This window comes from Lepisma saccharinum, chromosome 11, assembly GCF_977018435.1.
Source record: "Lepisma saccharinum chromosome 11, izLepSacc3.1, whole genome shotgun sequence".
Taxonomy (NCBI): domain Eukaryota; kingdom Metazoa; phylum Arthropoda; class Insecta; order Zygentoma; family Lepismatidae; genus Lepisma; species Lepisma saccharinum.
The window spans coordinates 69,076,825-69,101,781 of NC_139239.1; the positions used below are offsets into that span (position 1 = coordinate 69,076,825).

At 37.2% G+C, this 24,957-nt stretch overlaps 1 protein-coding gene and 1 long non-coding RNA gene across 2 annotated transcripts in view; one reads left to right on the forward strand and one right to left on the reverse strand.

Annotated features, from left to right (window-relative positions):
- Positions 1–24,957, forward strand: part of Cow (Proteoglycan Cow) — a 499,652-nt gene that overhangs the window by 171,282 nt on the left and 303,413 nt on the right. The window contains exon 2 of the mRNA XM_083131362.1: positions 16,186–16,243. Coding sequence (XP_082987488.1) covers positions 16,186–16,243 — 58 coding nt within the window. The remainder of the gene's footprint in view (positions 1–16,185; positions 16,244–24,957) is intronic.
- Positions 3,781–24,711, reverse strand: LOC145994899 (uncharacterized). Its single transcript, XR_014442401.1, has 3 exons — positions 24,577–24,711; positions 23,520–23,596; positions 3,781–3,811 (listed from the first exon to the last, which is right to left on the reverse strand). It is a non-coding gene; the product is annotated as an uncharacterized LOC145994899 (long non-coding RNA).

Here is a 24,957-nt window from a genome sequence, read left to right on the forward strand (position 1 = left end):
GTGATTCCGAAATCCAAAAATTATAATTCAATTAAACGGTATACGTAATATAATTAAAATATTTAATTTAAGGTGCTGAGTTTCTGTTTACAATCAGAGGCGCAACCACAAATTTTTGTCTGGGCGGGCGGGGAGAAAGTGCCAGGATAAACGTACTAATAATAATAGTGTTAGTAATATTTTAATTATAATTATTATTATTGATTTGTTTTATTTTACTTCGCTTCTTGTGCCACGTTTGGCTAATTTGCGAAGATGGGGATGAGTGATATGATGAAATTGATGAATGGACAGCCACAAACATGCATGCCCAATCTGGGACCAACATTATTATTATTATTATAAATAGTAGTAGTGGTAGTAGTAGTATCAAAGACGTTATTATCCTCGTGAATTATGCAAAAAGGGGTTAGAAGTTGGTGCTAAAGCATTTGTGTTCGAACAAACGATTTGAATTATTTTTTCAACACGTTCAATTTCATGAAGGAAAACAAGCTCGCAAACTATTTTTGAGACAGAAAAAATACATTCCAAATATAATTCTTTTTTACATTAACATGTATAACTTTCATGCACGATATATGTATGTTTCACATATATGCAACATGGAGCGACGTGGACACTAAATTGTGTACATATGCAAAGTTACTTTAATACATATTATATACAACATATATTATTTAAATACTTCACACTACCAATTCATCTATCTCACAATAAACCAACAACAAAAAATACATAAATTGTCTAAAATGTGCACGCTCCCTTTCCTCAAACGAATTATTCGTGCATTTAAAACAAAATCAATTAAGACAAGTGTTATTTCTCTGTCTGAAAATTTACAACACAGTGCATTACGGTGAAAGAACGCGAGCGAAACGAGGAAGAATTTTTTTGGATCTAATTTTTTGCAGGCTGTAATCAATATTGATTTAATAGGGCGCAAATAATTTCACGGGACGCCAATGCATTCTCCCTTTTACAACTTTTGTGCCCCCCGGATGGTGTAGTGGTAACATCGTCGCCTTGTGATCAAGGGGTCCCGGGTTCGATACCCGGTGGAGGCACATGGCACAGTAGTTCGGATCCCACTTCAAACTGTAAATCCAGTCCCGATTATTTTTTTTGTGCCTAAAATGGACTTAAAATCACAAATCAATCATAAAATTTTACAACTTTTTTTTCATTTAGCTAGTTCGGCGCCCAGGGCCGACTCCCGCTGCCCCCTAGCTATTGTTATAAACTTTATAAGTCTAAGAAAATCAGGAATTGCGAGCGAAGCGAGCAAGAACATTTTACGAAAATAATTTTTATTTGCATAAAATGTGAATAGGATTTGGATTAATACAAGTTGTAATTTTTCACGTCTACGGAAAAAAAATCAAGTAGAATTCACGCATAATTCCCGGAGCCAATAATTGACGCATAATTCCCGGAATTCAAGGAATTCCCGGTGAGTAGCCACCCTGATTATCAAAAGGATATGTAGCTAATTATGTAATATTAACATGGAAACAAGGCTCAACAGTGTTACTAAATGTGTGGCATCGAAGAATATGTAACATTAATAACAATTGAGTATCCAAGCAATTTCAAGAATTCTGCTAGATGTTTATTTTATTTGAACATAATCAACATAATTTTAATGACAAGAGTTGCTCAAATTAAAAGTTGTATCAAATTTATAAACTCAAGAAAGCACAGCAACGTGTACATGTTTAAGAAACTAATTTTGTCAGCTTTAATTACATTTCACACCGCAAATTATTGTGGAGTATGTAAATGTAGGGCGCAGATTCAAGAAGAATTAATGCATACAGAACTTGCCGTTTTGTTACAGAGTGTACCAGGTACTTTTCCATGTTCTCAGTCGTGCAACTCCAGTTTCCGTAATATTATTATTATTATTATTATTATTTAATGGTCTTCAGCCTGTCTCTCGTCTTGTCAGTCAATTTTAGGCGACTGTAAGCACTATGCATCTCATTGATTAGAAAATATGACATAACATGAATTACAAATTTTTATCCTGTTTCAGAGATCGAAAATATAGGAAAAATTATGAAGATAGTAAAAAAGTACCGGAATATTTCGTTTTATGTAAAGTAAATTACCAAATTAGGTAAAATATGTAATATTGTGGCAATATATGTAACATAAAACTTATGCAAAATCATGCCAGTTATATAATTCGTTGAGATTTTCCTTCTGAAGTTGTGTAGTTAGAAAGGAATAGAATATGTAATTACATACAAATCCAGGCTCTAATGATCACAGAAGAACAGGGACAAACATTTGGACAAATCTTGTGTTTACCAAGTTCTCGTCAATTACTGTCCCTTGTACAGTCACGTACAGTACTGGGTTGTAACGATTCAGTTTCAGTGGGGATTGTTACAACCCAGAAGTGTCCGTGACTGTACCGTTTCCTAAGATTAGGCTTCTATATTTTCATACAGAATGCTGTTTACATCCAGGGGTCAGAGCATCGTGATTTTAGTGGTTTAAATTGATCATGAGTATTACTTCCAGAAAGGCAATGGGGATCAGTATAATTCCTATTATAATATGACATTTACAAAACATGATAATAAATCAAGCGCTGCATTAAAGTTGTGAAACCTGACATGTAAATACACAAATTGTTGTGTCCCAACATTGGCCTAGCACAGTGCCCTAGAGACCACGAGTCCCGGGTTCGAATCCGGTCCTGGGCGTTGTTTGTGATTGTCCGTTCATTAATTTCATCATATCATCACTCATCCTTGTCTTCATGATTAGCCAAAGGTTGAAGAAATTCGAAGTAAAATAAACCAATTCAATCAGTTAACGTTGCTAATTACCAGTGATTCTTGTGACGAAAATGAATGTGTGCTACCAAACTAATCGGAAGAATTCCACACTCCACTGCAGTGACAAAAGAAAGGTCGGAACAGAGATTAAAATAACTTTTCAACTAAATCGGGATAGTTTGGTAGCCTTATTTAAACCAGGAAACGTCCTTTTGAATTTGTAGGCATTTTTTTGGCTTATTGCTCAGTTTAAGGTTTCTGGAGTGTACAGTGCAGCCATAAGAGTGGAATAACTATATTACATACTGCTCAATGGTGTATCATATGCAACCTTCAAGTCAAACTGAAAGTAACATACAAGGGAGTCAAATGATATCCTTAATTTGTTTTTTCTTATCTAGCAGATTTCTGTATGTGTGTGGTTGCACTCGTTTGCTGCGTTTTAACACAGATCTATTGCTGATCTACATATACAGGGTGTCTATAAAAGAACTCCGGGGTTTTGAAGCTAAATACGAGGCGCATCCAGAAAGTAAGTTCCGATGGACTGTAAAATGAAAGACGAACATCAGAAAACAATGATTTTATTACTGTGGAGTAACCTACTTTTCAATATATGCACCATCCTTGTTGAGGCATTTGTCGTAACGCGGCACCAGCTTTTGTATGCCTGTGTCAAAGAATTCTGCCGCCAAGAACTGAATCCATCGTGCACACAATATGCGAAACTGCAGTCGCTGGGTGACGATCTGGTGCAGCAGGGAATGGGAGATCTGTGGAAAATGACATGAGAGTTCGGACATTGTGAACCGCCGGTTCTACAGCATTACTAGATGCACACTTTCTACAATTCGGGCGTCACCATAGACGGTCGGCCACTACGGTGTTTGTCGTGCACATTGGTGCTGCTTGCTGTGAATTTTCTGCACCATCATCTGACCATTCCTTCACTCATGACATCCTGACATTTCATGACAAGGTCCCTCCTTCCCAACTCTCACAAATTCTTGCTGCTTCTCCTACAAAGAAAAACAGGTACAATTAAAAGTAACATTCAAATTTGAACACCCTTTATTTAAAATTTCGCTTGGATCAGCCAAAAAATTACCGTTTTTATCTTTTATCAAGTTTACTCTAGGTTGCCACTCCTTTCTAAATTAATTTACACCTTTATATAAATCATATATTTTTGTTTTTTGCCTCTTTTTTTCAATTTCGTTAATTTAGTTTTTCAAGTAATATATTTTCCTACTTCTAAATGTGCCGTTAACTTCTCGCTTTATTCTATTATAATTGCTTAAATTTGTATCATCAGAGTTATTTAATCACCTAAGTCTAGCCTGATTTCTTATTTCTAATAGGTTATGACATTCATTATCAAACCATGGCTTACTTTTTCTTTGTTTATGGTATCCTATACTTTCTTTAGCTGCTGATTCAATTGCATTGCGTATGTGCTCCCAATTCTTATTTACGTCTGTTTCATTTATATTTTCATCATCATTTAAATCCTGCAAAGTATTGAATCTATTGGACAGTTTAATTTGGTAATCTTTCTTAATTCTATCATCAGCAAATTTTCCTATATTAAATTTTAGAACTTTTAGATTTTGTTGCTTATGATTTATCACAGAGTCTTTCTCTTAATTTATCAATTACTAAATAATGGTCACAGTCAGCACCACTATGTGAACGAACGTCAATTATACTAGTATGCCTTCTTTTGTCAATGAGAATATGATCTATATGATTATGAGTTTTACCATCTGGAGAAGACCAGGTATATTTATGGATATTTTTATGTTCTTTGAGGTTGCAAAAGTAATTAATCTGATACCATTATCATTACTTAATTCATGAGGAATTGATATCTCATGTAAATTTGAGCTGTGTACAGTTTGCCTTACAGTTTTCATTTGACTCTTGTAATACTAATAACTTAACGTACCGTGATACTTGCATCACTTACAACAATTCAAGCTATATTTCAATAACAGGAGAAACGTTATACGTCACTTTTAAAATAATGTTGTTATTTTATAAAACATGCACACAATTTACTATAGAATTGAATTTTAGTGTTCGAAAATGTTTTTTCTCAGATTTCAGCTATACTTTACATACCAAATGTGAAACATTTGTAACAGGAATCTCATCTCCCCTGAAACTAAATGTTTATTTGTCGCTTTTCATCTCGCTTGCAAGTAAATAAAACATTCATTTGTGACAACAGATTACATATAAAAATCGATTTTTGTTCAATTGGATGGATCATGGATGTCATCCTTTTTTAGTAATGATGCAGTTTGTTTGCCTAATCCTTGTTGTTTATCAGTAGCATGTAAATACTGGGGTGGAAATAAGTACGGAGAGCTCATTTTAGGAAGAGAAAAAAAAATCGTCTTTTTTCTCGATCCATTACAACATGAAAGGAATATGTTTCGCTTTCCATTGATGTTCACAGTGTTGGAAACTGAAATTTTGAAAACTTTGCGGGAAAAACAGGTACAATTATATCCAATACCTTGGATATAACTATTTTCAATTTATTCTTAACATTTTATTCCCTTTTACGAGTATGTAACTGCCTACTACGGGGGAAAATCAAAAAATATCCGCACTTTCGCCATAACTTCCTTAAGGTTTTCCGCACTGCGTTGATACGCACCCACTTATTGTATGATTTTAATTGTTTAGTATGTTAAATATGTTTTGCGTAGTAGTAATTTGTTTGTGTTTATCTTGTGTAGTAGTTGTGGTGTGTTTGTGTTTATATTGTGTTATAGTTGTGATGTGTTTGTGTATGTCTTGTGTAGTAGTTGTGCTCTCTAATGTGTTTGTCTTCTGTAGTAGTTCCTCCATTCATATTGGGGGTTAGGCGTAGAGCGTAGAGCTGACAACTCTGCACTGTAAAAAGCCATGTCAAGAATCAGCAATATAAGACCATGGATGTTCCCAAGGTAAAATATTCCGGAGGTAAAATAGTCCCCCGTTCGGATCTCCGGTTGGGGACTACTTTGGGAGGTCCCTGGACTAAGGATAAGATCTACGTTAGGAATAAGGATATTAAATTAGGCACCTGGAATGTTCTGAGCCTTTACCGGCCTGGGGCATTTCAGTGTACAGTTAATGAGATAGTTAAGTATAAATTAGATGTAGTAGCTGTCCAGGAAGTTAGGTGGCCAGGAGAAGGGAATTGTAAAACTAAAAATTATACTTTTTTCTATGGTGGTACTGAAAATCATAATTTTGGAACAGGCTTTTTCATAAATAATAGAATTATCTCGGCTCTTAAAACAGTAGAATTTATTAATGATAGGATATCATATGCAGTTTTACAGGGTAGGTGGTGTAAAATTATTTTAATAAACATACATGCACCAACGGAAGATAAAGATGATAATACTAAAGATGATTTTTATACAGAGTTAGAACAGGTCTTTGATAAATTTTCTCAGTATGATATGAAAATTCTGTTAGGTGACTGTAATGCACAGATTGGCAAAGAAGAGACATTTAAATCCACGATTGGTAAAGAAAGTCTTCATGAATTAAGTAATGATAATGGTATAAGATTGATTACTTTTGCAACCTCAAAGAATTTAATTGTGAAAAGTACCACTTTTAAACATAAAGATATCCATAAATATACCTGGTCTTCTCCAGATGGTAAAACTCATAATCAGATAGATCATATTCTCATTGATAAGAGAAGGCATACTAGTATAATTGACGTTCGTACACATAGAGGTGCTGACTGTGCCAGTGACCATTATTTAGTAATTGCTAAATTAAGAGAAAGACTCTCAGTGATAAATCATAAACAACAAAATCTAAAAGTTCTAAAATTTGATACAGGAAAGTTTACTGATGAAAGAATTAAGAAAGATTACCAAATTAAACTGTCAAATAGATTTGATGTTTTGCAGGATTTAAATAATGATGAAAATATAAATGAAACAGACATAAATAAGAATTGGGAGCACATACGTAATGCAATAGAATCAGCAGCTAAAGAAAGTATAGGATACCATAAACCGAGAAAAAGTAAGCCATGGTTTGATAATGAATGTCATAATCTAATAGAAATAAGAAATCAGGCTAGACTTAGGTGGTTAAATAACTCTGATGATAAAATCTAAACAATTATAATAGAATAAAGCGAGAAGTTAACCGCACGTTTAGAAGTAAAAAAAGAGATTGCTTGAAAAGCAAAATTAACGAAATTGAAACAAACAGCAAAAATAAAAATATCAGATTTATATAAAGGTGTAAATGAGTTTAGAAAGGGGTGGCAACCTAAAGTAAACTTGATAAAAGATAAAGACGGTGATTTTCTAGCTGACCCAAGCGATATTCTAAATAGATGGAAGAACTACTTTAATTACCTTTTAAATGTCCATGTAGGAGATAAATCAGAAGTAAATGAAGTCCACACAGCAGAACCTTTAGTTCTAGAACCTAACTTGACTGAAGTTAATGATGCTATTAAAAGGCTAAAGAATAACAAAGCACCTGGCATTGATTTAATACCAGCTGAGTTAATTAAATATGGTGGAAATTCATTAATATGTCAAATTCATAAATTAATTTGTTTAATACGGAATAAAGAAGAAATTCCTCAACAGTGGAAAGAATCCATAATTGTTCCTGTGTTTAAAAAAGGTGATAAAATGAACTGCAATAATTACCGTGGAATTTCTCTACTCTCAACAACATATAAAATATTATCTAACATTCTTTTAACAAGACTAACCCCATATGCTAATGAAATTATAGGTGATTATCAATGTGGATTTAAACGCAACAGATCAACTACAGATCAAATTTTTCACATCAGACAGACACTTGAAAAAAAGTGGGAATATAATCAGAATGTCCATCAGCTATTCGTTGATTTCAAAAAAGCATATGATTCAGTCAAAAGAGATAAATTATATAATATATTAGTAGAGTTTGGAATACCTAAGAAGCTTGTTAGTATGATAAAAATATGCACCAGTGAAACAGAAAGTAAAATTCGTGTGGGTATTAATATGTCTGACAAATTTACAATTCATGATGGGTTAAAACAAGGAGATGCATTATCTCCATTGCTCTTTAATTTTGCCTTAGAATATGCTGTTAGGAAGGTAAACGAAACTAAAGAAGGACTAAAATTAAATGGTGTGACTCAGTTGTTAGCATATGCAGATGATGTAGACTTACTGGGGGATGATGTGAATACAATTAAGAATAATGCTAAAATATTTTTCAAAACTGCTAAATATATGCTTACAGGACAAAACCAAGTGTTAGGTAATAATCAAAATCTAATTATTGATAACAACTCGTTTGAAACAGTTTCCAAATTCAAATACTTAGGAGTAATATTAACAAATGAAAATTATATTAAAGAGGAAATAAAAAGTAGGCTTAATTCAGGAAATGCATGTTACTTCTCTCTTCATAAACTTTTGTCTTCTCGTTTAATATCTAAGAAACTAAAAGTTAAAATATACAAAACAGTAATTTTGCCTGTAGTATTATATGGGTGTGAAACTTGGTCCCTTACATTGAAAGAGGAACATAAATTGAGAGTATTTGAAAATGGGATTCTTAGGAAAATATTTGGACCTAAAAGGGATGAGGAAACAGGTGAGTGGAGAAGGTTACATAATTTAGAAGTACATAATTTGTATTCATGTCCAGACATTATTAGAATAATTAAATCAAGAAGACTTAGGTGGGCAGGCCATGTGGTACGAATGGGAGAGGAAAGAGGAGTTTACAGGATTCTTGTTGGGAAACCTGATGGTAAGAGACCAGTAGGAAGGCCAAGACGAAGATGGAGGGACAACGTCGAGATGGACCTAAGGGAAATGGGTAGGGATGGAAAAGAGTATATAGATCTTGCACAAGATAGGGACAGATGGAAGGCCTGTGTTGCTGCAGCCATGAACCTTCGGGTTTAAGAAGGCTAGAGAGTTAGTTAGTTAGTTGCGGGATTATTGTTTTCAAATATGCACAATTGAAATACGACGTTGAATGTAAATATCGTGAATCGCCCCATTAGTTTTGTACTGTTGTTAAGTTGTGTTGAATGGGTTATTAAAATGAAACTCATAAGAGAGATTCTGATAATCATTTTCATTATAAAAATCTCGTAATTGATTTTGTTTAAAATTCTGTATTTCACGCGAAAGCATATACAAGAACGCTCCGAAGTGAAGCAAATTGTCTGTTAAGAATTAAATAGTGTAATATTTTCAAATACATTAAAAAATGATCGATGTGACATTAATGGCGTAACTGGTGCAGTATTATTGTTGTTATTATTATTTATTATCTCAATAGGGTACTGTAGTTTAGTGCAAACATTGAGCGAAACGCCTAGTGGTGCGTTAAGTGGCGAAATACATATTCCTATTAAGGATAAACTGTCTAGGCTGGACTCGAAGTCTAAACAATGAATCCATACGAAGAACATAAATCAGATATTATACTGTATGTGCCACATGAGTCATGAAAAATTATTAAATAATATTTCACAGTACTGCATCTTGTAATGAGCAGAAACAAATAAAGTTAGTTCTCTGCTATAGGTCTTTTCCACTCTTACGGCGGCCGGTCCTAGTTCTGGCAAGGGTAGCGGAGATTACCCCGCAGACCAATCAGAGAACAGCAGTGAGAGACACGGCACAGCGGGAAAAAGTACTACGTGAACCTCGTTCTACTGGCTGCTGCGTTTCTTATCGGGCTGGATTGGTCGCTTCCCCGTTCCCCACTTCCCCTGCCAGCTTAGGATCGGCCGCCGTAACAGTAGAAAAGACCTTTAACTAAGGTAAGGAAACAATATAATTATTGTTATTCATGTACATTTTTCTGTAATTATATTGCTTAATGTAAAAATGAAAGTCCAATATGTATTAAATAAATCTCTTGTTTTGATTGTTACATGTTATTTTATTCCTAAATTTGGATATAATTAGCAAACTGGGACGCGAAAAATTAATTAAGATTGTTGTAAGCAGAGGATACGATTTACATTCAGTATTTCCTCCAAACCTAAACGTCGAATTATTGATGTAAAAATTGTGCAATGTAATTTCTTTGCGGAATCCAATGTGGGGTTGTGTGTTGTTCTGCCTATTTTTCTTCATTGTTCTGTGTTCCACTTTATAGCCAGAAACACGTGTTGATTTTAGGTATGGCAATGGTATGGTATAATGTGGCCGGCGCAAATAGCCGAAGTGCTGACACTGACACATCATAATTGTAAGTTCATTTATTCAATACTGACATTTTTTTATGTCTCTTGATTGAACTTTTATAACTAAGAACTTCATGAAAACGCCAAACACACATTTCCCGATTTCGACCAATTTCAATTTTAGAAACGCCCCAAGGGGTCCCGGGTTCAATACCCGGTGGAGGCACGTAGTGGTTCGGATTCCACTTTAAACTGTAGGTCCAGTCCCGATTAGCCTTACTGTGCATAAAGTGGTCTTGAAACGCCAAGTCAATCAATCAATAGATACGCCCCAGCAAATCACTCGGAACCTTGAATATATCATCATGAGCAAATTTCACGCAATATGTGTTCGTAAGCATTACGTATATGTGTCTATTATATAATTTAATGACTGTTGTAGGAATTGTTATAGTCCGCACGTTTACTTCGTTAACGTCCAAGAACTGAAGGAAGCCGCCGCCACGAACGTGGGTGGGGTTAAACAGCGGGTGAGTTGTTTTCGTCCAATCACACTCAACTTTCAGCCAATGGGCGCAGCTGTCATTCTGCTCGTCTCGTGGAGTCTCAGTCACATGACTACGGATACGCTGTTGCCGTACTTTGCAACTTCAATGTGGAGACGCGGGGAGGGAGAAGGTGGCATAGAGTAGATGTGTGGCAACACTGTGCGTTGAATGTGATTGTTGCAGCTGGTGTGCGCGCTCCGTGGACTCCAAAGCCAGCCGGTCGTTAACGAAGCTAGCGCGTCGACTATACGAGCGAAGCGACCAAGATTTATTTTTATATATATATATATATATATATATATATATATTTAATTCTATGCAAAATGGCAATAGTATTAATTTCATAGAGCCCCAGTATTTGTATACGTTGCCAAGGTGTTTACCCTTTCCTCGTTTTCCTCTATCGGCGCCCTCTTTACTTCCCTCTTCCCCCCAAGTAGCTACTCTGTACCCAAGGGAAAGCTTCTTAACATGATGTTTCCGGTGTCGAACTATAGCATTAATGCTGCATGTTTTCTTCTGTGTTGACCGTTGCAAGCACGGAAGCTGTATGTAAAGTTCCGTGCGGATGAACTGATAAGACAAGCCTACAGTTCTTATATTTAGCCATGCAAAGCAAATCTTTTCAGCAGCTTGCGATTACATCAAACTGTGCAAGGGCGATTTAAGAGCAGTATGTGCAAGGGTAGCGCGGAAGTCAACTTGAGTTTCTAGCCAGACGAATGTCTTGTTGCAGTGTTGCTAAACGTAAGGTTCAAAATGTCGCTATTAATCGCAAACTATCCTTTACAGAAGCAGGAGCAATCAAATTTCCCACAGTACTACGCGAAACGTTAACGGTTAAAAACCACACAAACTAACTTTTTTGTCAAAATTTAATTGAAGTACGGTCACCGGCAATAAAAGTTGAACAACAAGATCGAGACTGATGATCCGTTTATTGCAACATTCAATATTAGAATATCATAACATTGTATTTCATCCTGTTACCTAAAAAAACTTTAAGCCAGGGCGTCTGTTTGTCGAATAATGTTGCTCTTCATTGTTACATTTCGGGATTACATTTGCTGTTAGAATACATGTCCGAAGTTTCCAGGACAGGAGAGGTTTACAGGTTATTCGTGTATCTTCCAACATCTTTATATATACTTGTGTACACATTGCTACAACTCTTGGTATTAAAGTACAGCATATACAATAGATAATTGAATTACATGATTAAAATACATGTCAACATATTACATAACCAAGTTACGAGATTGGAGCATCTCGCCTATTCTGGTTTCCAGTACAGGCTAGGATTACAGTTTGTTCTGGAAAATATTTCGAAATATACTATATATATTCTATCGTTTTTATTTATACATACGTGTATTCACATATTTCTATAAATGTTGGTGTTGACGTACCATAGTTACAACAGATAATTAAGCTACATATTACATGATTAATAGTTAACATTGCGACCATATTATCAGACCAAGAACATATCTCAAATTGATTTACCCAATATAGGTGTTTTTATTTGACATTTATTTACACTGTTTGATTATTAATATTATAATTAACACTACCACCAAAGCGAGAGAAAATAAATGATTAAAATAATTAAGATTAGGTTAGCATGGAGTGGTGTGTTCTGCTGGACACCAGCAAAGCACGAATGTGACTTTCCGGGGATCGCGACGGTAAGTTTCCATTTTTGTTGTTCCGTCGAAATTTTTCCTGTAGGCTTGTCACTCCTGGTGTGTCAGGAAGGACGACCGGGTGAAGACTCCCTGAGATTCAACAGGAATGGAGGCAGGAAATATTTCAGAGAAGTGTGTTAGGCGTTGGTCCTAAATTACTAGTAAGATACATGAAAATCACAAATTACATTCATGGGACAACAAGGTTGCAATTATCCTCTGTATAGGTATTCATTTCATTCACCAAGATCCTAAAATGCTCGCTTCCCTGTTGGCTAACTTTACGACGATAAGTGGATTTTAATAGCAAATTTTCAATGGCAACTTTTACCACCGCCCTAGATTTAGGCAAAACACATAACACATTGCAGGTTAAGTGTTTAGAATCTAGGTGTCCTATTTTTATTGCCGGTGACTGTACAATCTGTCCCCTCCAAAAATAAACTTTCACGCACTTTTAATCATCTGATTGTAATCACAATAATAATTTTATATAGCATTCAGGTTAAGAGCCCTAATTCTAAAGGAAATGTGGATAAGAGAGAGTTTCAATGCACTTAGATATGCAGTGACATTAATCATTGTGACGAAATTTTCTTCAGGCTAATAATTTATCGTCTTCTCTTGCACCTATAGCTATTTTTTCACATATTTGCCTGTTAATTGATACATTCAGATATTTTTAAAGGTTATTTGCACTGGGATGAGGCAAGTACCATATAATTCTGCAAAGTTGAAGGTACTTGGGTCGTATCCATCTACTAAGGCAAGGAGGTACTTTAGTATTATACGGTCTACCTCATTTCAGACAGTCTGTTTTCTGGGAAATCAAAAGAAACACTTATGGGACTTTATTTTAATGCTAAGAGAACCAAACCAAACCTGACCTGCCTAACCTAACGACGAAAGCATATATTGAACAATATTTTAAGTAATCTCTTTTGCTTTCCCAGAAAACAGACGGTCTGAAATGAGGTAGTCCGTTTATTACTAAAGTACCGGCTAAGTTTATAAAAGTTTCAGCCTTTACATAGCACTTTTTTTGCGTTATGAGCAGTTTTTTTAAAAAGGAGTTCCTTATTTTTTCTCAAATCTATCTGAGCAACAAAACTTATTTGATTTATTAAATATGGTTTATGCAATATAAAATACATTTAATTTCCGTGCTTTTCTACTTTTCGCAAATTCCAACCATGAGGATGAGTCATAATTAGATGAAACTAATGAGAGGACATTCACCTTTGCAAAAATTGTGGGTGAAGAAAATTTTTAAAATCTCTTTTGTCATGTCGTCACACTTTATCACAAATTTACGAAGGCTAGAAAAATTCCTATACAGTTGGCAACACTATCTTGTTGGGGAAATGTGCTACTTTATACACCAAGGGGGGAAGTCATCTAGATCTAGGATAATAAACTACTAGGTACATTGTTGCCGTTGTTCCTCTTTGGCGGTGCGTGAAGACATTTGGTTTTTCGTGCCGTTCCCTTGGCCAGTATATTTCTCTCTCTCTCTCTCTCTCTCTCTCTCTCTCGTAAAGTACGAATGCGAAATGAGAGTCCCACGTTCTGCAAATTTAGTGCCTGCGTGACCAAGACACGTGCACAGAGGAAACATCATTCATCATATCCTGTGGACACACGTGTTGGATTTTAGGAATGATCTTCCTGGCTTTGGTTAACCTGTTGTCTTTTTCATAGCTATAGATACTTCTTGTTGAAGCTAAACATCTCTTGTGGAAGTTCATTGAAAATATTTTTGTCGTTTCTTCGGCGAAATATGTTTCATGCCAGTCAATGACATGCCCGAAGAAGGCGGAAAGCTTTTGTTAAATGAAGAGTGGCAATAAAAATGTGGTAAAATATAGAAATGGCTCCTTTTCTCTTCTTTTTTATTCCTGTTTCTCTCTGTTTTCTTCCTCCGTTTCTCTTTCATTTTATTCTTCTCTCTATCTTTGTATTTCTTCCTCCGTTAATTATTTTCATTCCTCTGTTTCTTATACGTGTATATTTCGTCCTCCGTTTCTCTATCTTTCTCATTATTCGTGTTTCTTTTCCTTCTGTATTTCTTCGTCCGTTTCTCTTTCTTTTGTTATTCCTCTGTTTCCTTTCCTTCTACATTTTTCGTACGTTTCTCTTCTTTATTCCTGTTTCTTTTCCGTCTACATTTCTTCATCCGTGTCTTTCTTATTAATTCTGATTCCTCTGTCTTTTCCGTGTATATTTATTCCTCCGTTTTTTTCTTATATTCCTCGGTGTCTCTTTGGGAGAATTCACACCCAAGAAACAGGCGACACGCAACATGCAACACGCGACACGAGTGTTTCACGCCGAAGAGACAAGATGCACGCGGCAAGCGACATTGGTTTCTTTGCTCAGTTTCCATGATGGTACCGATATAATTGCATTAATCAGTTTATTAGTCACCCGAAAATAACGTAACAAGAGACATTGTTACATGTAGATTGCGTTGTAAAATTTGTGCAAGGTATTGAAACTTGGGAGAGGCATGTTGTGCACGAGAAGACTGAGAAATAATATGCACTAACCTCAAACTGTATACGCTAGACTTTTCAGCCTGAATAAAGCGAATACCGAAACACTAGAGAAATGGTTCTCAACCTTCGTGAAACCATGTCACGGTATTTTTTTTTTAAGTCAATGCCCTTAGCCGAAGAATGTTCCTCGTAAATGTTTACAGTAGTTAAGATTTTATGCATGAATTAACATGTACCTATGAAATTAAATATTGATAAATAAATTCTAGCATAATCATAGAGTAATAATAGTTTGATTACGTGTGTAGGATTGTTGACAAATATAAAAATATGGAAGACAAAGTGGTGACGTTGTCTCCTTGTAATTAAGTGATCCCGGGTTCGATAACCGGGGAGGCACCGGGCAGATCCAGTTCTGATTAGTCTTTTTGTGCATAAAGTGGACTTAAGAAACGAATACTCACCACTCGAATATGATATTGGGATTATGATAGTTGTCAACCAGTTTCAGCAGAACAATTCGGTGCTCAGTATAGTTGATACGAGGGCACGGTATCGGGTCGCGGCACGGCGGTTGATAAACAATGCACTAGAGTACTTCATCATGTTGACATATATTTTGGACGAAAGTGCCTCCATAAGCTGACTTTTTCAAATAAAAACAGTTCAAACATAATGCCGGTTGGCCTCTCTTCTAGAGTCTAAATACAGCTCGTTGGAATGAAGCATTCGCTGCGCATGCGCGAACAACAAACTGAAGCAACACGATGCACGGTATTGAGAAAACGGCACAGTCCGAGAGGCACGTAAGCGACAAGCGACACGTGCATCTTCTCGTGTCTCTTAGGTTCGAAAGGTTGCATTGATTACCGAGTGTTGGCTTCCAAGCGACACGTGTTTCGTGTCGCATGCCACGTGTTGCGTGTCGCGTGTTTCTTCGGTGTGAATTCTCCCTTCCTTTTTATTCCTGTTTCTTTTCCGTCTATATTTCTTTCTCCGTTTTTTATTTTTTTTATTCCTCCGTTTTTTATTTTTGTGGTTCTGTGTCTTTCTTCCTCCGTATCTCTTTGATTTTATTTATTCATCTTTCTTTTCCCTTCTATATGTCTTCCTCTTTCTTTTTATTCCTGTTTCTCTCTTTCTGTATTTCTTCCTCAGTTTCTGTTTATTTTTATTTCTCTGTTTCTGTTGCAGTCTGTACTTGTTCCTCGCTTCTCCTTCATTTTCCCCTAAGTTTGTCTTTCTTTCTAAATTTCTTCATTCGATACCCTGAAGCTATATCTCTTGACCAGAGGACCATCATTGGATCCCGTAGATCAATTGGTGTATGCAAGTTGTCTTCAGTAACACACTCACTTCCGAGAAATTCCAGAAAAATTTGCTTTTATATTTGTGTGAACATATTATAAATTTCAATCGCTTTTGGTTGTAAATGAGATTTTAACCACAGTCATTTGTTTCTTTCAGGAGGAGACGCGATCGGGAAAGGCGGGGGAGAAGAAGCGATGGATTCACGATCCTAACAGTAAGTAGAAAAAACAATTTCACATATATTATTTCTCTATTTTTTATTTTTTTTCATTCAAGTACATGTTGAATTTTGCAGGATCGACTTATTGCAATCGAACCCTGCGACTTTGACGCACGTGGTCGGAATGTTTAAACTGATGCAACAATACTACACGAGCATGCGACATGTATTACTTGATAAACAGAGTTTTGTTTCTTGATGACGCATGCGGCAGCATTCTACATAATGTGACACCTCGACTTGCCGGCTATCGGTGAATTATTGCCTTCTGAACTCACCGCTCTTGATGCATTGTGGTATATTTGTATTAAAAATGCAAATGTACACATTTAAGTTGATAAAAAATATGAAATGCAAAATTGGTAATTTATTTATGTGTCTGAAATTTAGGCAGAATACGGACAGATGGATCAGTTGAGAATCAACTGGCAACACTGCGGCCATAGAAGGAAGCGATAGAATGGGGGATTATTACCGTATTGTGTGGCGGGCAAAAATAGCGTATTTGCTGATATGCCCATACTATAAGAAACAACCAACCAACCTTCATCTCTCTCTCATCACCATTCATCCCATCATCGCAATTAGACAAAAGTGGTAGAAACGCGATGGGAAATAAGTAAATTCATCAATAAGTTATAATAATGGATTTTAATTGACTAGTATTTTTAAAAATAAAAATCATACTACCGGTAAAGGGGGTGGCAGATCCCAGAGAACCTCTGGAAATCCGCACTTACGGAAAGGAATAACTCTTTGCTCCATCATTACGATGCACAAGCAAGTTTTCGCACACCACAACAATCACCCCTCTCAATCCACCCCGTCGATACGCATTGTTGCGTCTCTTGATGTGGCGCTGGGAGAAAGAGTTACGGGGGCGGGGGGAGGAATTCTTGCATTAAACTTCAGAGGTCTTCTATCCGGAGGCGGCATTGTAAATAACGAAACTTGAAGCCCTCCGTGTCTGAAACTTCTCTAAAACTTCCAGCGCTCCTCGCGGGCGAACGGAATAATTTCCGTTAAAGAAAAGTCCCAGGCAGGCCTCCCTCTTTGCCGCAAGATTGTATGCTAATTCCTGTAGTTTTTGTTCTCGTCTAATGATACAGAAGATCTTGGGCGAACTAATCTTTCCCCCCGAGGTACCGGGGGAGGGATTCCCTGTCATCCAATACTCTTCTTCAGGAATTCGGTGAATTCCCGCGGCAAAGTAGGGAAGTCCGTCCGCAGTTGTAATGCTACGTAGTATTAGATAAGGAAGTTCTAGGGACTTCGAGCTTCCAGGTTTTGTAAGCTGCCTGAGTTGAGATACTTATCGTGATGTAGAGGTGAAGGGTTTCACTGCTCGAGCCAAAAGCTGTGGGTTAAAAAAAAGAAAGAAGGCAAGACCTTCTTATATACAAGGCCTGTGCGGAGACTATTCATTAGCATGCAACGTCACCGGCGGTAGGCCATGGAACATATCACCATTACAGACGAAAATGCTTATTTTTTAGTTTCGACACACAAAAGTCCCTTAACACCCCATATAAAATGTAAAGGAGTTAGGCTGGGTACAAATGATCATTATAGAAACAGGTTAGGCTAAGGGGGAACCATATTGGTGCGTTCCAAGGGGACGTCCGCCATATTGAATTCAACTCAAAATTTTTAAATGGAAAGGGGGTGATGTGATATATCAAATCAGGCTAGAATTTCACGAGAAATGCAGTGGTGAATGTTATTTCGACGTATCTTTTAACCAGTAACAAGTTAGTAATGAAAGCTTGTACCCATTACTTCCTTTTCGAGGTGCTAGAAAAAAAAAGCATTAAAATGCCTGTCACGAGTCAGTATCGCATCGAGATCATACCGACATCTACGGTGAGAAGTTCGCGTGCCATTTGACATAATTTTAATCGGATACATCCACGAAGAGATGATCATTATGAATGGTTGTTTCGAACAATTACAGTGTGACATTTCCATTAGAATAATAAGACCTTCACAGTGACGTAACATTGCTAATGTTTATATTCATGGGAAAGTTAATAAACAGAATATGCGATACTTATCATCTGTTTCATCAATCCCGTTTCCTCTGACGTGTTCATTGGTCGACTCCTCTCGAGTTACTACTTGCGCAATAGACTTTGTTTTCGTTCCGGGATAGAGTATAGTTCTGTTGTCCAAGATCGACTACTTTGTTAATAGGGACAAAATTGGTGAAGAAGAAGAAATTTCCAAAACTCTTCAGTTCTGCCTGTATCATCTTCCCCCTGTAGTGTCAATGTATTGCAATGCAAGCCAGGGTTGTTAAAGGTCCAGGAAGTCATAGATTCTAATGGGTTCTATCGGGTTTCGCAAAAGGACCGGAACATTTTTTTTCGCACAATTTGAATTCGGTCCAAGTTGCGCATTTTTTCTTTGTAGAAAGGTGCTTGGACCGTATTTAAATTGATTCAAAAAAATGGTTCCTGGACCGTATTTAAATTGATCCGGAAAAAGGTTCCTGGACCGTATTTAAATTGATCCGGAAAAAGGTTCCTGGACCGTATTTAAATTGATCCGGAAAAGGTTCTTGGACCGTATTTAAATTGATCCGGAAAAGGTTCTTGGACCGTATTTAAATTGATCCGGAAACAGGTTCCTGGACCGTATTTAAATTGATCCGGAAAAAGGTTCCTGAACGGCCTGGACCGTATTTAGATTCATCCGGAAAAAGGTTCGTGGACCGAATTGAAATACATTAAACATAAAAAGGTTTTTACTGGCCAAAACCCATTTCCACTTGCTGATGTTCTCTCCCGGACGGAAATTGAATGTTTTACAATCCCTGGCTGGATCTTGAACAATCTTGATGCAGACTGCCCGAAGCACACAAGCAAGTCACAGATTTAGCATTAGAAGTAATTGAGCTTCTGCAAAAATCTGACCTAACTTGTCATTGTGTGTGCATGATCACGAAGAGGGATAGCCTCTTCCCTTCCAAATTTCAGCAAAAGTGGGTGCTCCTAGATTGGATCAGAAGGTGAACGACTCGCTGGCATGAGGTTCAAAGCTGCGATTATTGGAAAAAAAGCAAATTGTGCCAAAAGTAGGTCAGACATTGAATTTGCGTGACAGTTTGTGCGTGTGCGACCGTTGAAGTAGTAAATGGATGATAGGAGAGTGTCTGCAACTGGGATCGGGATTGCATGAAAGCTGATTGGACAAAAAGTCTGTCGTTATTTTGGAAGTTTGATAGGTTCGCTAATAGTTTTCACGCGTGGAACGAGGTCGGTGCCTTCTCTTAGATTGAGTTTGGGGTTCGTGACCCAGTGCTTATTGATTTGCAAAGAATGCTTTAAATTTTCTCGCTAGTATGGTCGTTACGGATAACTTCCGTAGTAACGTGCCTTCGACAGCAGGGGCGCTGCCAGCGGGTGGGCAAAGGTGGGCACTAGCCCCCTTCCACTTGTGTTCATCCAAATAACCCGTGGCAGAGTGGTTTTCACTGACGATGCCAGGGGTCCCGTGGTCCAATCCTGACCTGGGTATTGGTGTTCTTCGTGAGTGTCTCTTCAACAACTTCATCATATCATCACTCATCCTCATGTTCGCGAGTGGCCAAAAGAGGGAGAAAAGTTACGTAAGAGAAGCTAATTTAATCAATAAATCAATCAGGCACGACACACCTGATTTGGATTATTCAATATGGTGGACAAATATGGTTGTCACTGTACAGCATATAATTTTTGCAATTCATTTAACTTCCATCATGAGCATCCAGCGTGGTTTTCTGTATTTTCAAGAACCTAAGCTTTGACAGAACAGTTAAAAAAATGCCATAACTTTAATATTAGACACTAAAATTAATATTTTGAAATATACACCCAAAAACATTAATATTGAATGCACTTATGTATTTGAAGGACCCACTATTTCTCAGTTACCATAATGGCTGTACACATTTAATTTAGGATATGTAATATGGCCATCAAATATGTTTGTGTATGTTTACAAATAAAAAGTTTCCATCTGAGGGGGGAGGGAGAGTCACGTCAAGATCCTCCAGAAGTCAAGTAAAATCACATACAGAGTATACAGAGAGAACCATTCCATGTCAGCTCTTATACGCATCGATATTTGAGTTATAAATGATATTGCTAGCTGTGCAAGAGATGTCGCTACACAAACGCATTGATTGCAATGTTCGTCTAATTGAAGTGACACTCCGAGAATAAATGCAATTCTGCCAAAGAAGTAGATAAATATTATGCGAGAAACATCTGTAAAAGTTAAGGAATCTTACAAGGAAAGCAAATTGACATCGGGTCGCAATCTGCTCGCTATTTCAGTATACTTCTTTAGGTACGTAAATAAAATGAACAATATTAAGAGGAGAAACTTAATAACGGTAATTTCGTTCGTCTCGCATGTGTCGTGTACATGGCTCAACTGTGTCTAAATGATTTAATCGTCATTTAGGAATTGTTCACACAACACATTTCATAATAATCTGCTACACAGATACCGGAACGGGACCCACAGTTTAAAGTGGGATCCGAAACATAAGTGCCTCCACAGAGTATCGAACCCAGACGTTTTGATTGCAAGGCGACGACGTTACCACTACGCCGTAAGTATCACTGCATAAAAATTTACCTTTGATAGGTTAATTTACCAAAGTACAGCCACCTGGAATAAATATGGTACACCTAGATCCTGAACTAATTGATTCCTTGCAAGGCGTTGCGTGTGTTGCATAACTACGGCGATAAGTGGATTTTAATAGCAAAGTTTCAATGGCAAATTCTAGTACCGCCGTAGAGTTAGGCAACACACACAACATTTTTCTGGGAAGGAAATATTTCCTAGGTGTCCCATTTTTATTGCCGATGACTGTTCATGCAGAAAAATGGATTTTTCGTATACTGGTGTTTTTCAACTGTTTTTGGCTTAAAATATGTTCAGCAGAGTTTAAAACGCGAGGAAAGTCTTCCTTATATATACTGCTGGACAAAAAAAACCGGACACTTGCATTTTTTGTGATAACGTAATGGGTCGATAAAAGCTCTGGTACAAGGGCTAACTAAATGTTGCAGAAACTGAATTAAGTACGAATGCATAAACAAAGTCCGAGCCTATGAATGGTGCATATGGTACTACATGATCTGCCGAACATTCTGTAATATACCTGCGAGCTGTTATTGCAATTCAGATGTCAAATATTAAAGTGTCCGGTTTTCATTGTCCAGCAGTATATATATATATGCGTGTGTCTGTATATAATATTTTTTGCGGGGATATTCGGATCAACATACTGGCAGGTCATTGGCTGATCTTGTAGAGTCAAAATGACGTCACTAAAACATGACGACCCCTCTGCTGACAAAAATCGTCCAGGAGTTTCGTTTCCACCTCTCCATCCTTCCGTCATTCCCAGCATGCAAAGCAGTCGCTGTATTAAAACATCCCAGTCAGTTTCCTCCAAGAGAAACACTGCCGAAAGAACAGGAGACGACCGCGTCTCGCGAAATTCGACAAACAAGGTGAAATTGCTTTCGAAACATGATCTCGGAAACTCTTCAATTCGATTTTCATCCTAGGTTTTTACCCCTCTCGGGGTCATAAATAGGAAAGTTTCCGGGAAAAGCCTGGAAATGGAAGTTCTCGAAAGCAGACGACAGACAAGTGCCGTTTGTAATCTTTCCCCGTTGGAGACCCGACGTCGTCTCGCCTGCACGGCACCGCTCCGAATGCCCTACTTCCCTGATTATCAATCAATAAGCAGACCAGTCGAATGTCAGCGCCAGGGTGAAAGATACATGATATGCTGCGCGCAGGCAAAGAAATTGAGTTTGCGGAGTTGTTCTCTTTCCAAAACTCTAAAACGCTTATCCCCCTTCTCGCCCCCCCCCCCCCAGCGTATTTCCAGCAGGGTTCGATTGGAAGGGATGGGAAGTCAATGACTTCTCCGCATTTTCCTGTTCAAAATTGTTTCCCAATCAAGGAAGGGAATCCCCTCTTCCCTCTGAGAATATGTGTGTGAGTCTTATGTATGACTTATCCTCACTGGCTCATCAGATTCAGGGCCTCCCAGAGTTAAGGCCGAATCACACGGAACTGGATTTCCAGTAGGAATGCCCTAGTTGGCACTGAACTCGCTACCGGAGTGGAAATCATGGCCGCCAAGCTGGCTGCTGGACTGGTTTTGAGGAATAGGTCATGTTCTAATTGCAACTGGCTTTCCTCGACTGGATTCTTTGGAACAGACAATCAGAGCGAAGTGAGATGATGTGCATTCGTGTTCAGTTAATTAATATTTAGGTATTTATGCAAAGCGATGAGATTTGTACGTGACAAATATGATTAGCCCATAATGGAAATCCTTATTATTACAACTGTATTAAATGTTTGATATATTTAGTTGAACAAAACATTTTTTTAAAAAAATGAATGAATCATGCGAATCTCGTGTATGAACAGTACACATTCATTACCATATTTTGTTTTTAAATTTTTAATAACAGCAGTAATTCTCCTACAATGTTCATCAAATGGCTCGTCCATCTTTTTGGATTGTCTGCTCTGCGCAATGTCTTATGGGAACAAAGTATACCGACAAGTACGATATCAAGTATCGTGTGAGGCGGTAACTAGCAAATGGGTAACCAGTCCAGCACCAACTAGGGCATTCCTACTGGTTATTTGGTTCCGTGTGATTCGGCCTTAAGTTATTGTAGAGCAGTTGGTTAGACATCTGTTCCCTTATTTTGTCGACCTCCGTGGCGCTCAGACGCCATGGGCCTCGGGTTTGAATCCAGGTTCAGAGATGGATGTTTGTGTTCGTCTGTCCTTAATGAAAAAGAGAAATGAGATTTATGGACATGAGTTTGATGTGTGGGCAAGGCTGTCATTCAGAGGTCTTCCTTATTATATAAAAAAATACTTATGATGGTGCAGTAGTAACGTCATCACATTGCAATCCAAGGGTCCCTGGTTCCATACCCGGTAGAGGCACATAGTGTTTCGGATCCCACTTTAAACTGCACGTCCAGTACCGATTAGCATATCCCTGCATTAAGCGAACTTTTTTTTTTTAAAAAAAAGATATAAAGAAAAAGAAACCTTACTGACTCATCAACGCACAGTCCAAACCCATGGACCTAGAAACCTAATATTTTAAGTCTCTTCTTATGACATAACCACCCACTAAGAATTTTGTTTTCCAACATTCGACCCCTAAGGTAAAGCAATTTAAACATTCACTGTCTGTATATACTTTCCATCAATGCTGTTGTCTTACCAATGTCTTTTCTCAAATTGATGATTCTCAAATACGAGTTCACTGATGTTCATAACTGGGGCTTGGAAGTTGATGACCTAAAGAAAATGACAAAAAATGACCTTAAATCATTAAAAAAATACCTAAACATTATAATAAATGAGCTAAAAATAATTTTTGCTCTGATAATGAAATCTGAATTTTTCATAAATTACAAGAAAGTAGTTGAACAATTCGATAAAGCACAAAATCTGTTGTTTGGTGGTTTAAACTACTGAAACAAAGGAATAAAAGCAATTAAGTGCTACTGTATTTATTTTTATTTATTTTTACTTCAAGGTTTTTCTGTGTAAGTTCACTTCTTTCAGAGTGAACCTTCCACGATACAGTATTTGGCCAGCATCTAAAAATACGGTTGTCTTTCGCATATATCAGATTATATTGTTTTAAATATTGTGACTAATTTACTTTAAAAGCACCATAATAGAGGCCACCAAGGGAACCTCAAAGAAGGCTTCACACAAAATATTTAAAGTTTGCTGGAGGAAAAATAAATTTACCTCAATAAATTATTTAATGCATTGCAAAACATTTCAGTTAAAATAATATTGTATTTTCCCGATGCTAAAAGGACCATGTCAAGAATGTAAGTTATGCTAGCAAATGCATTTAAAATTAACGAAACAAGAAGGGAGGAGAAAAATAAGCCTAAAAAATTAAGAAAATGCAATAAGAACGACAAAAATGCCGAGAAATGACCTAAAAGACAAAAAAAAAAAAAAAAAAGGCAGAAGAAGCAAATAAAAATGCAAAATGAAAATGTTTTCTGGTTTTAACTGAAGGGAAACTGACAGATATCACGATTAGCATTGTTTTCAAGGCTCAGAGGAAAAAGGATAATTTCTCATAAAATTCATAGCCCTATTCATAACCATGCGGGACAATTTTCGTAATTGTGACCTTCTCCTTGCACAATTTTCGTTCTTCCGACAGCAACACATAGTTGAGAATACAATTTCCTACCACGAGCATGTGTTTTAGCCAGAAAAGAAAATAGTCTATTATATAGGACTCTTACCGTTGATACTTCAATCTGCCGAACTCCTTTGCTTCGAAAACTCAACGTCGAACCCTGCCGCAGGTGGCGCCCTGGGCAATTGTCATCGTCCATGCACCCTTCTATTCAATTTCTGGGACCTTTGTTTGTAGAAATTGGATGGTTTCCGAGGGGGGACTCTGTTTAAGCTCGGCAACAGTTTCCCCTGAAGAAGGAAAAAATACTTCGGTGGACAAGAGAGATCTTATGTTGGGCGGAAGGGGAAATGTTCAAAGACTTTCCCGTTGGACTTTTGGGACATTAGAGGCGTGGCACGTGACAGGGAGGGGAGGGGGCTTTCGTAATCGTGGATTGAGCCGAGGGTTAAATGGAATCGATATTTTTATATTTCTAACACGAGGT